General features: G+C 40.3%; 1 protein-coding gene across 2 annotated transcripts in view; it reads right to left on the minus strand.

Moving 5' to 3' along the window:
- Positions 1 to 15,818, minus strand: part of LOC123512434 (G patch domain-containing protein 1-like) — a 176,940-nt gene that overhangs the window by 121,031 nt on the left and 40,091 nt on the right. For both annotated transcript variants that reach the window (XM_045268848.1, XM_045268847.1), the window contains exon 7: positions 14,002 to 14,130. In XM_045268848.1, the coding sequence (XP_045124783.1) occupies positions 14,002 to 14,130 (129 nt within the window). The remainder of the gene's footprint in view (positions 1 to 14,001; positions 14,131 to 15,818) is intronic.

Below are 15,818 nucleotides of genomic sequence, written 5' to 3' on the forward strand. Positions count from 1 at the left end.
CGTCACGCAACGCCTCATATACAGTCAACCCTCGGCTATCGTGACTTCAGCTATCGCGTTTTATTGCTATCATGCACCCATGAAAAGCTGCTAAAATTTAATTATTGCGACCTCAGATGCCTGCTATCGCGCGCCCAGCCATGACATACCAGTAACAGGTACCATGACAAGGTTACTATTAATTATGTTATCCCAAGTTGATATGGTGACACTGAAGTCTGGACCATCTTTCTCTACCCCAAGCACCTCCTCATGAGCACAGAACATAACACTATTCATCCACCATAATTTCAGGAGCAAACATGATGGATATGGAAAATTCAATGCAGCTGTCAGATTGCAATTTAGCCTGTGGTTCTAAATCCTATCTTTGCTTTTAATCACAAACTGAGAAAAGGAACAGATCACCAATGATGTGATTTCAAAATAATTTACTTATGGGTCTTCAGCATCATCTTTTGAGTAGAGAGATGATTCACCTGCTCTAAACATCATGCTCTAAATATGAATGTCAGGAGCCATGCAGATTGTGAAAAAAGGTAATAATTATTGGTGGTGGTGGTGGTGGTGGTGGTGATGTTATAATAATAATAATAATAATAATAATAATAATAATAATAATAATAATAATAGTAATAATAATACTAATACATACTACTATACTACTACTACTACTACTACTACTACTAATTATTATTATTATTATTATTACTCTTATTATTATTATTATTACTGTTATAACCTTGATATGTTTTAATTGGTACCAATGGATTATACAGTAATTAAAAAAAGGGTAAAAATGAGGGATATTAGGAGTAAAATTAGTGGTTGCAGCACCAATAACAATTTTCACCATTAGTTGTTCAATTCGGCTATTGCGTTTTTGGCTATGATGCGGCTATTTTGGCCCCAATTGGGCGTGATAGCCGAGGGTTAAGTGTACATACGAGGGGAAGTCAAAAAGTTCTGCAATTTGAGTATTTATTTCAAAGGAATGAAAGTTACAGCCACATCATTTTTCGATGTAATTACCCTTGACTTGAATACACTTGCTCCACTTGTCTCGAAGACTCTGGATTCCTGCTAGCCAGAAGGACTTCAACTGCTCCTCCAACCACGTCGTCACAGCCTCCTTTACCTTATCATCATCGTGGAACCTCCGCCCCCGCAACGAGGACTTGAGCTGGCGGAACAGAAAGTAGTCACTGGGGGCCAGGTCAGGACTGTAGGGTGGATGATTTAGCTGCTCAAAGCCGCAGTCCCTCAGAGCAGCCTGGGCACGCCGGGCCTTATGGACGGGCGTTGTCGTGGAGAAGAAGGACACCACGGGTCAACTTGCCTTCTCTTCTGACGGATAGAGTCCCTCAAGTGACCGAGTACTGGCGTAGTACTCCCCTGTGATCATAGATCCCGCGGCAGGAAGTCCACCAGCAGCACTCCTCGGCGTCCCAGAAGATGGTGGCCATGATCTTGCCAGCTGATGGTTGGGTCCGAAATTTGAGTGGTGTAGGGATCCCTTGTGTTTCAAGTCATGCTCTCGAGCTTTGTCTCCGGGTCCCAGTGGTGAAAGTTTCATCACCTGTCACGACCCTCGACTTAAATCCCGCTGGGTCTGCATTGTACAGAGTCAGTAGCTCCTCCGAACTTGTGCGACGCTGAAGGCGATCATGCGGAGAAAGTTTGGGGCACCCAACGAGCAGAAACTTTGCTCATGCCCAGGTGATGATGAATAATGGTACAAACGCTTCCATGAGAAATTCCAGTCTCCAACGAAATTTCTTCCACCTTCACTCGCCGATTTTCCATGATCATTGCCTCTACACAATCAACCATGTCTTCAGAGGTCGCCTCGGAGGCGTCCCACAGGGGTCATCTTCAAGAGACTCACGGCCATGACGAAATTCCTTGTCCCAGCGGGTGACTGTTGCATCTGAAGGGCAGTGTCGTTGTACACCGCAACCAGCCTGTCGTGGATCTCCTTTGCGTTCTTCCCCTCTTTTGTCAAGAACTTGATCACTGCACGGTATTCGATCTTGTCCATTGTTGACGTCTACTGCCATCTGCATCCACTGGTCACTCCCTTAAGACTGAGCAGGGAGCAAAGGAGCGGAGCGGTTCTGTTTGTGAACTTGTCAGAACCGTTTCTAACCAGACACAACAGGACACGAGTGGGTGAGCTAAATAACATACCGAATTGCAGAACTTTCTGACCGCCCCTCGTACATACACACACACACACACACACACATATATATGAACTTAACCCTCGGCTATCGCGCCTAATTGGGACCGAAATAGCCGTGCCATAGCCGAAAACGCGATAGCCGAATTGATCTTGGCGGGAAGGCAGTTTTGGCCAATGAGTGCTCAGATACTCCATGACGTCATGGCGGCGCACGCGATAGCAGGCATCTGAGGTCGCGATAATGAAATTTTAGCAGCTTTTCATGGGTGCGCGATAGCAATAAAACGCGATAGCTGAAGTCGCGATAGCCAAGGGTTGACTGTGCACACAGACACACAGACACACACACACACACACACACACACACACACACACAGGAAAAGAACTTCGAAAAAGATATTGTCGAAAAATGTAAGGAGCAACCAAAATTGTTCTATAGATTCATAAATGGAAAAATTAGGCAAAAAGAAACAATAGAAAGGTTAAAAGGAGAGAACGGGATGGTGGAAGACCCAAAAAGTATGGCAGAACTATTAAATAAAAAATTCCAGGTCTTTATTAAAGAATCCAAATTTGAGAGGCCACAGGGTAATGGAGAGACAATCTATATGAAAGAGATTAAAGTAACCAAGCTTGAAATAAAAGAGTTAATGAAGGAACTGGATGAAGAGAAGGCAATGGGACCGGATGAAGTCTCAGGGAGAATACTGAAAGAATGTAGGGAAGAACTAGCAAGTCCTATATACAACATCATAAAATGCTCAATAGAAAATGGAACAGTGCCAGTAGAATGGAAAAGAGCTGAGGTGGTTCCCATATATAAGAGCGGAAGGAAAGAAGAACCTTTAAATTACAGACCGGTATCACTAACTAGTGTAATATGCAAGATGTGTGAAAGAATAATAAAGAAACAATGGATCGAGTTCCTTCAAGACAACAAATTAATATCAAATAGCCAATTTGGTTTTAGAAAAGTACGGTCTTGTGTAACTAATTTATTGAGTTTCTATTCTAGAATAGTTGATAGAGTACAAGAGAGAGAGGGATGGGTTGACTGGATCTATTTGGATCTAAAAAAGGCGTTTGACAAAGTGCCACACGCAAGATTACTGTGGAAGTTAGAGGAGAAGGGTGGCTTAAAAGGAAGCACATTGAGATGGATAGAAAATTATTTGAGGGAGAGAGAAATAAGGACGGTAGTTAAAGATATGAAGTCCAAGTGGAGAGCAGTAGAAAGCGGAGTGCCACAGGGGTCAGTATTGGCACCAGTACTTTTCCTCATTTATATTAACGACATGCCAGAAGGAGTGAACAGCTACATAAATTTGTTTGTGGATGATACGAAACTGTGTAGAGTTATAAAGCAAAAGGAGGATTGTGAAATACTGCAAGAAGACCTAAATAAGATCTGGGAATGGAGTAAGAAGTGGGGAAATGGAATTCAATGTGAACAAAAGCCATGTCATGGAAATGGGAAAGAGTGAAAGACGACCTGTAGGAATCTATAAGATGGGAGATGCAGTAGAACTGGAGAAAGTCAAAAAGGAAAAGGACTTAGGAGTGACGATGGAAGAAAACAATCAACCAGTAAGCCATATTGATAGAATTTTTAGAGAAACATATAATTTGCTGAGGAATATTGGAGTAGCATTTCACTACATGGACAAAGAAATGATGAAGAAATTGATAAGTACTTTAATAAGACCCAGATTGGAATATGCAGGAGTAGTGTGGACCCCTCATAAAAGAAACACATAAGAAATTGAGAGGCTACAAAAATGGCTACAAGAATGGTCCCAGAACTTGAAGGGATGACATATGAGGAGAGACTAAAGGGTATGGATCTACCAACCTTGGAACAAAGAAGGGAGAGAGGAGACCTGATACAAGTCTATAAATTGATCAACGGAATGGACCAAGTTGATAATGAGCAACTGATCCTAAGAGAAGAATATGACACCCGAAGCACAAGATCGCATAGTAAAAAGCTGAGAAAGGGAAGATGTCTGAGAGATATTAAAAAATATAGTTTCCCGCAGAGATGTATTGAGACGTGGAACAGTTAGGTGAAGAAGTAGTGTCTGCAACGAGTGTGCACACTTTTAAAGTAAGATTGGATAAGTGTAGATATGGAGACGGGGCCACACAAGCATAAAGCAAAGGCCCTGTAAAACTACAACTAGGCAAATACAACTAGGTAAATACACACACACACACACACACACACACACACACACACACACACACACACACACACACACACACACACACAAGAAAAAAGAAAATTTAGTAAGAGAAATTGCGGAAAAAAAGAAGTGTAATTATTTTTGGACTGAAAGAAAAAAATGTTAAATATAGACCAAGAAGGGAAAAAGACGAAATGAAATCAGTAAAAGACCTACTAAAACATCTGAATGACGAGGATAGACAGAACTTAGAAGAGGAAGTAGAAGAAATCCATAGAATGGGACCATATCAAGAAGGAACAGTGAGACCAATTAAGATATTACTAAAATCACAGCAGCAGCAGAAGTACTATATAGAAAAACGAAACTCAGAAAAACAGAAGGTTGCAAAGATATATATATAAAGAAAAATAGAAACGAGGAGGAAAGGAAGAGACACAATGAACTGGTGGCAGAAGCAAGAGAAAAAATAATGAAAGGTCAGAGGAGGAGAAGAAGGCATTTTTTTGGAGAATTATAGGAGAGAGGATAAGGAAATGGTATATAAAAGAGAAAGAAGAGAAAAGAATGGAGCAAGTTTAACTAAAATGATAAGAACAAGAGATTAAAAATGATGTATACAAACATAGATGGGATTTTATCTAGTAAATTAGAATTAAGAGATTACATAAAGAAAGAAGAACCAGATATTGTATGCCTGGTGGAAACAAAGTTAAATGAGGCAATAAAAATAGACATAGATAAAAGGTATAATATATGGAGGAGAGACAGAGTGGGTAAAGGAGGAGGAGGAGTCATGATGATGTTAAGGAAGGAGATAGTGGTAAATCAAGTGGAGTTTGGGGAAGGAAAATCAGAAATACTGTATGTTAAGATGCATATTAACAAAAAGGAGTTAACAATCATTGGAATACTCCAGGAGAGGTACTTACGGGGATGTAGGCAGTGCTGCAGACTGAGTGATTCCCCGTGTCCTCTCTTCCCGGTTCCCTTTGTGGTCTCATTTATACAATTGAGCAGCTGCAGCCTGCCCTCTAAAGACAACTTCTACTACTTCCTACACTACACTACAACACCTTACACTTTTACACTCTCTTCAAATCAAAATTTAATAATGGCTTCACCACGCCCTGCCTCGGAGTCCCCCTCTGGGAGGGACCATAAATGTCCCCAGGTCGGACTGCCCTCTGCTGTCGACCTTGGGTGTCTTGACACTTCATCTAATACTTTCACTATCAATTTCTGCAACATTCGTGGCCTTCGTTCTAATTTTCAATCTGTGGAACACCACCTCTCCTCTACTAAACCTCATCTTCTCTTCCTAACGAAACACAGTTGTCTGCGACTACTGACAGCAGCCCTTTTCTGTTCCTCCTACTTGCTCTATCCTCATTTTCAATCCAAAGCTGGATGTTGCGCATACGTGCGTAACGACACCACTTGCTCTCGTGCCCACAATCTTGAATCTTCAGAATTTTCTACCATCTGGCTAAGACTTCAATGTCACTCTCTAACTAAATTCATCTGTGCTGTATACCTCTCACCTAACTCCTCTGACTATGTAAAATTCTTTGACTATTTGACTTCCAAGGTGGAGCACATCTTATCTCACTTTCCTTTTGCTGAGATCTCCATTTTAGGGATTTCAATGTTCACCACCAGCTTTGGCTTTCATCTTCTTTCACTGACCAACCTGGTGAACAAACCTTCAACTTTGCTATCCTTCATGACCTAGAGCAGCTAGTGAAGTTCCCTACCCGTATTCCTGACCGCCTTGGAGACACGCCCAACATTCTTGATCTTTTCCTAACCTCCAACCCTTCTGCTTACTCTGTTAAACTTTCCTCTCCGTTGGGCTCCTCCGACCACAATCTAATTTCCGTTACCAGTTCTATCACTCCAGTGCAGCCTCAGGACCCGCCTAAGCGGAGGTGCTTCTGGCATTTTAACTCTGCTAAATGGGAGGAACTAAGGCAGTACTATTCTGATTTCCTTGGAATGATTATTGTTTTCATGTCAGAGATCCTTCTCTTTGTGCCGAGCGCATAACAGAGGTGATTATCTCTGGCATGGAGCTATACATTCCTCATACTTTCTCTAACCCTAAAGCTAAAAAGCCTTGGTTTAACTCTGCTTGTTCTCGTGCTGTCAATGATAGAGAGGCGGCTCACAAACGGTTCCGTAGCCATCCAACTGCTGAAACTCATGCCCTATATATTTCTGCCCGTAATCATGCCAAATCTATTCTCCAACTTACTAAAACTCTTTCATCAATAGAAAATGTCAAAGTCTTTCCAATTCTAACTCCTCTCGAGATTTCTGGCATCTAGCCAATAATATCTCTAACAACTTTACTTCTTCGTCTTTCCCTCCTTTACTTCATCCAGATGGCTCTACAGCTGTCTCTTCTTTTCTAAAGCTGAACTCTTCGCTCAAACCTTTGCTACCAACTCAACTTTGGATGATTCTGGGCATATTCCTCCTACTCCTCCACCCTCTGACTACTTCATCCCTAAAATTAAAATTCTTTATAAAGACGTTTTCCTGGCCCTCTCTGGCCTTGATTCTCGGAAGGCTTACGGTCCGGATGGAGTCCCTCCTGTTGTTCTCAAAAACTGTGCTTCCGAACTCGCTCACAGCCTGGTCAAACTCTTTCATCTGTGTCTCTCTACTTCTATTTATCCTTCTTGCTGGAAGTTTGCTCACATTCAACCTGTCCCTAAAAAAGGTGACCACTCCAATCCTTCTAACTACCGCCCTATAGCTTTGATTTCCTGCCTTTCTAAAGCCTTTGAGTCTATCCTTAATAGGAAGATAATGAGGCATCTATCAGCTCACAACCTTCTCTCTGATTGCCAGTATGGTTTCCGTAAAGGCAGATCTACTGGTGATCTTCTTACTTTCCTAACTGAATCTTGGTCATCCTCTTTTAGGGACTTCGGTGAAACCTTTGCTGTCGGCCTTGACATATCGAAAGCCTTCGATAGAGTCTGGCACAAATCTTTAATTTCTAAACTACCCTCCTACGGATTCTATCCTTCTCTCTGTACCTTCATCTCCAGTTTCCTTTCCGATCGTTCTATTGCTGCTGTAGTAGACGGTCACTGTTCTTCCCTAAAACTATCAACAGTGGTGTTCCACAGGGTTCTGTCCTATCACCCACTCTCTTTCTATTATTCATCAATGATCTCCTAAATCTGACTCAATGCCCTATCCACTCCTATGCTGATGATACCACCCTGCATTATTCAACAGCGTTCAACAGACGCCCAACCCAACAACAATTAAATGACTCAAGGCGAGATGCTATAGGACGCCTAACTTCTGATCTTTCACTTGTTTCTGATTGGGGCAGAGAAAACCTGGTTTTGTTCAATGCCTCAAAACTCAATTTCTACAACTATCTACTCGACATAACCTTCCAGACAACTATCCTCTCTTCTTCAATAACACTCAACTTCCCTCTCCTCTACATTAAACACACTCGGTCTATCCTTCACTAAAAATCTAAACTGGAAATTTCACATCTCTACTCTTGCTAAATCAGCTTCCAAGAAGTTAGGTGTCCTATGGCGTCTTCGTCCATTTTCTCTCCCTCCCAGCTGCTTGCTCTGTACAAGGGCCTTATCCGCCCGTGTATGGAGTATGGCTCTCATGTCTGGGGGATCCACACACAGCTTTACTAAACAAGGTGGAATCTAAAGCTTTTCGTCTTATCAACTCTTCTCCTCTAACTGACTGTCTTGATTCTTTAAGTCACCGCCGCAATGTTGCATCTTTATCTGTCTTCTACCGCTGTTTTCATGCTGTCTGCTCTTCTGAACTTGCTAACTGCATGCCTTCCCCTCCTGCGGCCTCGCTGCACAAGACTCTCTACTTCTTCTCATCCCTATTCTGTCCATCTTCCTAATGCAAGAGTTAACCAGTATCTTCACTCCTTCATTCCCTACACTGGTAAACTCTGGAACTCTCTACCTGTGTCTGTATTTCCACCTGCCTATGACTTAAACTCTTTCAAAAGAGGAGTGTCAAGACACCTCTTACGTTAACTGGACCCTCCTTTTAGATTTTTCTGTTTTTTCTCTTTCTACTTTTCTTTTAACAGGGCCTGGCAACCAGCGGGATTTTTTTTTTCCAACACTGTGTTTGCCCTTGGCCAGTGCCCTTGTAATGTAAAAAAAAAAAAAAAAAAAAAAAAAAAATATGTGCCACCAAAAACAAACTCATGGACTAACCAAGAATATAGAGACATGATAGATGACACAATAAGGAGTCTTACAAGAATCATTAAGGAAAGGAGAAAAGTGATATTGGTAGGAGATTTCAACTGTAAGGAGGTAGACTGGGAAAATTATGAAAGTGGTATGGGGGAAGATGCCTGGGGAGATAGATTTCTGAACCTAATGATAGATAATTTGATGGTCCAAAGAGTAAAGGAAAACACAAGATTCAGAGGAAACGATGAGCCGGCAAGATTAGACCTAGTTTTTACAAGGGATATACCAATTAACGATGATATAAGATACAAGTGCCCACTGGGAAAGAGTGACCATGTAATATTAGAGATGGATATAGAAGAAGGAAAGGAAGATAGAGATGAATCATACAAAGGAGACCGATTAAATTACAGAAAGGCTGATATTGAGAATCTCAAGAACTATTTTAAAAACGTAAACAAGGAGATGGAAAACTCATTAACGGTTCAAGAGAAATATAACTTATTTTTGGAAATATACAAAACTGGGGTCAGGGAATATGTTCCGAAATATAGACCTAAAGAAGAAGGAAAGAAAGATTGGTTTAATGCAAGATGTGCTAGGGCAAAGGAGAAACGAGATGGAGCATGGAAAAGGTGGAGAAGAAACAGAAATCCAGAAAATAAGGAAAAATTCAAAACAGCAAGAAATAAATATGCTAAGGTGAGAAAGGAAGAAGAAAAGAACTATGAAAAGGACATTGTCGAAAAATGTAAGGAACAACCAAAATTGTTCTACAGATTCATAAATGGAAAAATAAGACAAAAAGAAACAATAGAAAGGTTAAAAGGAGAAAACGGAATGGTGGAAGACCCAAAAAGTATGGCAGAACTGTTAAATAGTAAATTTCATGAGGTCTTTACTAAGGAATCCAACTTTGAAAGACCACAGGGTAATAGAGAGACTGTCTATATGAAAGAGATTAAAGTAACCAAGCTTGAAATAAAAAAGTTGATGACGGAATTGGATGAGGAAAAGGCAATGGGACCGGATGAAGTCTCAGGCAGAATACTGAAAGAATGTAGGGAAGAACTAGCAAGTCCAATATACAACATCATAAAATGCTCAATAGAAAATGGAACAGTGCCAGTGGAGTGGAAAAAAGCTGAGGTGGTTCCCATATATAAGAGCGGAAGGAAGGAAGAACCTTTAAATTACAGGCCGGTATCACTAACTAGTGTAATATGCAAGATGTGTGAAAAAGTAATAAAGAAGCAATGGATCGAGTTTCTTGAAGACAACAAAATATTATCAAATAGCCAACTTGGTTTTAGAAAAGGTCGGTCATGTGTGACAAATTTATTGAGTTTCTACTCTAGAATAGTTGATAAAGTACAAGAGAGAGAGGGATGGGTTGACTGTATTTATTTAGATCAAAAAAAGGCTTTTGATAAAGTGCCACATGAAAGATTACTATGGAAGTTAGAGGAGAAGGGTGGCTTAAAAGGAAGCACATTGAGATGGATGAAGAATTACTTAAGGGGGAGAGAAATAAGGACGATAGTTAAAGATATGAAGTCCAAGTGGAGAACAGTAAACAGCGGAGTGCCACAGGGGTCAGTATTGGCACCAATACTTTTTCTCGTATATATAAATGACATGCCAGACGGAGTGAACAGCTACATAAATCTGTTTGCAGATGATGCGAAACTGTGCAGAGTCATTAAACAAAAAGAGGATTGTGAAATACTACAGGAAGACTTAAACAAGATCTGGAAATGGAGCATAAATGGGAGATGGAATTCAATGTGGACAAAAGCCATGTCATGGAAATGGGAAAAAGTGAAAGACGACCAGTGGGAATCTATAAGATGGGAGATGGAGTAGAACTAGAAAAAGTAAAAAAGGAAAAGGACTTGGGAGTGACAATGGAAGAAAATAATCAACCGGTTAGCCATATTGATAGAATTTTCAGAGAGACGTATAATTTGCTAAGGAATATTGGAGTAGCATTTCACTATATGGACAAGGAAATGATGAAGAAATTGATAAGTACTAAAATAAGACCTAGATTGGAATATGCAGGAGTTGTGTGGACTCCCATAAAAAGAAACACATAAGAAAATTAGAGACTACAAAAATGGCTACAAGAATGGTTCCAGAATTTAAAGGGATGGCATATGAGGAGAGACTAAAGGCAATGGATCTACCAACCTTGGAGCAGAGAGAGAGAGAGGGATCTGATACAAGTTAATAAATTGATTAACGGAATGGATGAAGTGGATAATGAGAAACTGATCCTGAGAGAAGAATATGACTTTAGAAGCACAAGATCGCATAGTAAGAAACTAAGGAAGGACGATGTCTGAGAGATGTTAAGAAATTTAGTTTCCCGCAAAGATGTGTTGAGACTTGGAACAGTTTGAGTGAGGAAGTGGTATCAGCAAAGAGTGTACATAGTTTTAAAGAAAAATTGGATAAGTGTAGATATGGAGACAGGACCACACGAGCATAAAGCCCAGGCCCTGTAAAACTACAACTAGGTAAATACAACTAGGTAAATACACACACACACACACACACACACACACACACACACACACACACACACACACACACACACACATTACAACAACTAGGTGAATACACACACACACACACACACACACACACACACACACACACACACACACACACACACACACACACACACCTGATAGCGTGGCTGGCAGACTTCCTCACGGGAAGGCGTCAGGCCGTTCGTTATCAGGGCTCTGTCTCCTCTTTCCAACAGCTCACATGCGGGGTCCCTAAGGGGACCAAGATTGGTCCACTGTGTTTCCTCATCTTTATTAACGATGCTCTCGTCCACACCCCCCCCCCGCTGGAAGTATGTGGACGACTGCACCGTGGGCGTACCCGTCAACAACACTAACCCAGACTTCTCAGCACTGCAGTCCACTCTAAACCAACTACAGACGTGGACGGAGGACAACAAAATGACCATCAACCACACCAAGACCGTGGTGATGCACATTTGTACCTCCACAGCAGCAGTCCCCTCCCAGCTTTCTGTGGGCCTCACTCCCTCCAGGTGGTCCGCAGCACCAAGCTTCTAGGTGTCTTGGTGGATGATCAGTTAACATGGAAGCAGCATGTTTCCAACATCATCAGGTCAGCCTCATATAAAATCTATTTACTGCGCCGACTCAGGTCCCTGGGAGCACCGGCAGATGAGCTGAGGGAGTGTACCTCACCTTTATACTCCCTAAGCTCATGTACGCCGCCCCAGTGTGGTCCTCCTCCTGAACCTCACACAACGACAACAGCTGGAGAGGGTTCAGAGGAGGCGTTCAGGTCATCCTTGGGCCTGCCTACAGGTCCTATGAGGACGCCTGACCTGCCTGAGTCTGCCGAGGCTGGCCACAAGACACCAGGAAGCCTTGGAAAAATTTGGGAAGGACTGCTGCGTCATCCACTTCTCCGCCACCTGCTACCCCCGACGTGCCTCCCATGCTCGCGCCACCGACACCATAATCATGTAGCGCTTAAGAGCACCGCACGGATCGATACCGACTTAGCGGTGCCCACTATTGTGCGAGCCTTAAATAAATAAGTGAATTCTAGGTTAAGTTTATCCATAGTTAGGTTAAGCATTTTTAGTTCATTGTGGTAATGTCCCCCTGTACATTTTCAGTGTAATTTTTTACATTGCCTAACTAATAAACCGTTTATCATTATTATTATTATTATTATTACACACACACACACACACACACACACACACACACAGGAAGAGGACTACCTAGATGAAGGAATGATGAAGAAGATATTATGCACCTTAATAAGACCCCAGTTAGAATATGCAGCTTGTGTCTGGTCACCGCATATGAAGAAAAATGTGAAGAAGGTGGAAAGGGTACAGAGGCTGGCAACAAGGATGGTACCAGGACTCAGGGAGTTAGACTATGAGGAAAGACTGAGGAAACTGGGGCTGACCACACTAGAAGAGAGAAGAACAAGAGGAGACATAATAACTATGTATAAATTGGTGAACAAGATTGACATACTGAACAGAGAATTGATAAAGGTGACCGCAAGTAATTACCTCTGAGGACATGGAAAAAAATTAATAAAGGACATCTGTCTAAATGACGTGAGAAAGTACAGTTTCCCACATCGTAGTATTGATAAGTGGAATAAACTGAGCAGTGATGTCGTTGATGCGGTGTGTGTCAATCAGATGAAAGAGAGGTATGACAGGAGTGGACAAGGAGACAGGACACAGAGAGCTTAGCTCGGGTCCTGTAATACACAAATAGGTAAATACAAATAGGTAACACACACACACACACACACACACACACACACACACACACACACACACACACACACACACATATATATATATATATATATATATATATATATATATATATATATATATATATATATATATATATATATATATATATATATATATATATATATATATATATATATATATATATATATATATATATATATATATATATATATATATATATATATATATATATATATATATATATATATATATATATATATATATATATATATATATATATATATATATATATATATATATATATATATATATATATATATATATATATATATATATATATATATATATATACATACATACACACACACACACACACACACACACACACACACACACACACACACACACACACACACACAATGATAATGAGAAACTGATCCTGAGAGAATATGATATCCGAAGCACAAGATCGCATAGTAAAAAGCTGAGAAAGGGAAGATGTCTGAGAGATATTAAAAAATATAGTTTCCCGCAGAGATGTATTGAGACGTGGAACAGTTTAGATGAAGAAGTAGTGTCTGCAACGAGTGTGCACACTTTTAAAGTAAGATTGGATAAGTGTAGATATGGAGATGGGGCCACACAAGCATAAAGCCCAGGCCCTGTAAAACTACAACTAGGTAAATACAACTAGGTACAATACACACACACACACACACACACACACACACACACACACACACACACACACACACACACACACACACACACACACACACACACACACACACACACACACACACACACACACACACACACACACATATATATATATATATATATATATATATATATATATATATATATATATATATATATATATATATATATATATATATATATATATATATATATATATAAACAAAATATCTATCAATCTATCTGCAAAACAATAAGCTACATTACAAATCCATTAATACGTTACAAGAAGAATATAATAAATTTTGAAAAACACATTAAATTAGATTGAATAACAATATAATAACTACTAATAAGAAAATAATAACAATAATACAAAATAAAAGCAAGCACAACTTGAGAGCTTACAGCATTGTGGCTGGGTGTGCCTTGCCCCCTGCCCTTGCCATCCTTCTCCTCCCCAAAGTCATAGTTGCTTATGTCTTCTGTGGCATAAATATCCTCATCATCGTCTTCAAATGCACCCACACCAAATGCCTGGAGGGAGGAAACACATGTATTGGAGACAGTTGTGATGCAACTCTGCTCACCTTGTGGACAAATATCATAAAATGTTAAGATGATACACTTCAGTTTTAAATAGGCATCCATCCACCTTTTGTCTCATTATGAAGGGAAGAGATAAACCATGGAATGATGTGGCCAGTTGAGCAATGCCTAAGCTCTTAATGTGTACTAAGGTAGTGCACAAGACTAACCGTTTCCACCAGGGATTGACAAGGATAAGAGTGTGAATGATATGTGTGAGTGTGTAGTGCTTTGTCACAGCCATGGCTTATCATACTATAAGCCTGGTATATAGATAGATTAATTTCCCTACTCTCTATGGTGACATATGGGTAAAACTAACCCCAAGGGAATTACACAAGAGGGTGTCACAGGCTAATAAGCTCACTAAATGAAACGTAAGGAATATGTTAGATGATTGTAACCACAGTAAGCACAGAAGGTTACATGCTATAGTTATATTGCCAACAACTGATGCTTAATTATTAACTGAGAGGAACCTAATGTTCAAGACCAAAGACAGTAATTTTCACACCAGGGCCCTGTTCCAAGGCGCACTATGTAACTGACACGTAACCGTCATGTAGCAAATAAAATCCACTGTAGCAGGGAAAGGATACAATGGGTTTGATGAAATTTTAGCATGCTACGGCTCCACACAACCTATGGAGGTAGTATGCCTACCCCACCGGGGATGGACAGTTGTAATCAGTTCCATTCATCCTTATATATCAATCCTTGAATCTTACAGGACTCTGTGACCTCTCTTTTCCTCTCTCCTCCTCTCACCTTCTCAAAGCTTCACTTCTTCTACAAATTATGTCTACAGCATCTATATAAAAAAAGGGCTCTTCAGCAAAATACAAGTGACATCTGGCAATTTCCAGCCCGTTTTGGCTGGTGCCACGAGTGACAGGCTGGTAGGTCTTGCTCCACATACTTTTTGGTAATTAAGTCTCAGATGGCGGGAGGGTGAAAATAGGAGGTTAGCCTGCCTTGGAACAAGCCCCAACTGTCACCTCACACCATTGCTACCCACTCAGAGGTTTATCATAGGTAGGATGGTGAAAATTCCTCCATTGCTCACAAAAATATCTTGTATGTCCAGACACACTAGAGATTTAATTCAAGTGATAATGGTGGCTAAAAGTGTGAATGGCATGTGTATAAGTGTGTGGTACTAGGTCTGGGACACCTGTGTAGATAGACAGGTAACATAATTGGAACATATTCAGTAATCAGGTTGTTAGACTCATTAATGAGGTTGTTAATGCCAATTCATTAGGGAGGTCTAGAAGAAGATTAAATAAACTTATACTAGCTAAGGATGATAGGTAGAAATAGGTGGGCATGTTTTGTACTGTAACTGCCATGTGTAGGCCTCATGGTTTATTGCAACTTCGCTTATTTTCTAAGGTCATATCCCAAAAGTCCTAGACACTACACAGGAAGCCTTGAGTCCTCTACAAACATTCTTTAAAAACAAATTATAGTCACATAATAAGACCACAAATACGGCTATGAGTGGAATAAGGTCTCAAGAGCCACTTTTTAGAAAATGTGAAAAATGCTGTTAAAATTTGTTGACCTTCAAAATGCTATGTATTCTTAAATGATAAAGATAACCTGGTGATTTTTTTTTTTTTTTTTTAATGTAG

This window comes from Portunus trituberculatus, chromosome 33 (assembly GCF_017591435.1).
Source record: "Portunus trituberculatus isolate SZX2019 chromosome 33, ASM1759143v1, whole genome shotgun sequence".
NCBI lineage: Eukaryota > Metazoa > Arthropoda > Malacostraca > Decapoda > Portunidae > Portunus > Portunus trituberculatus.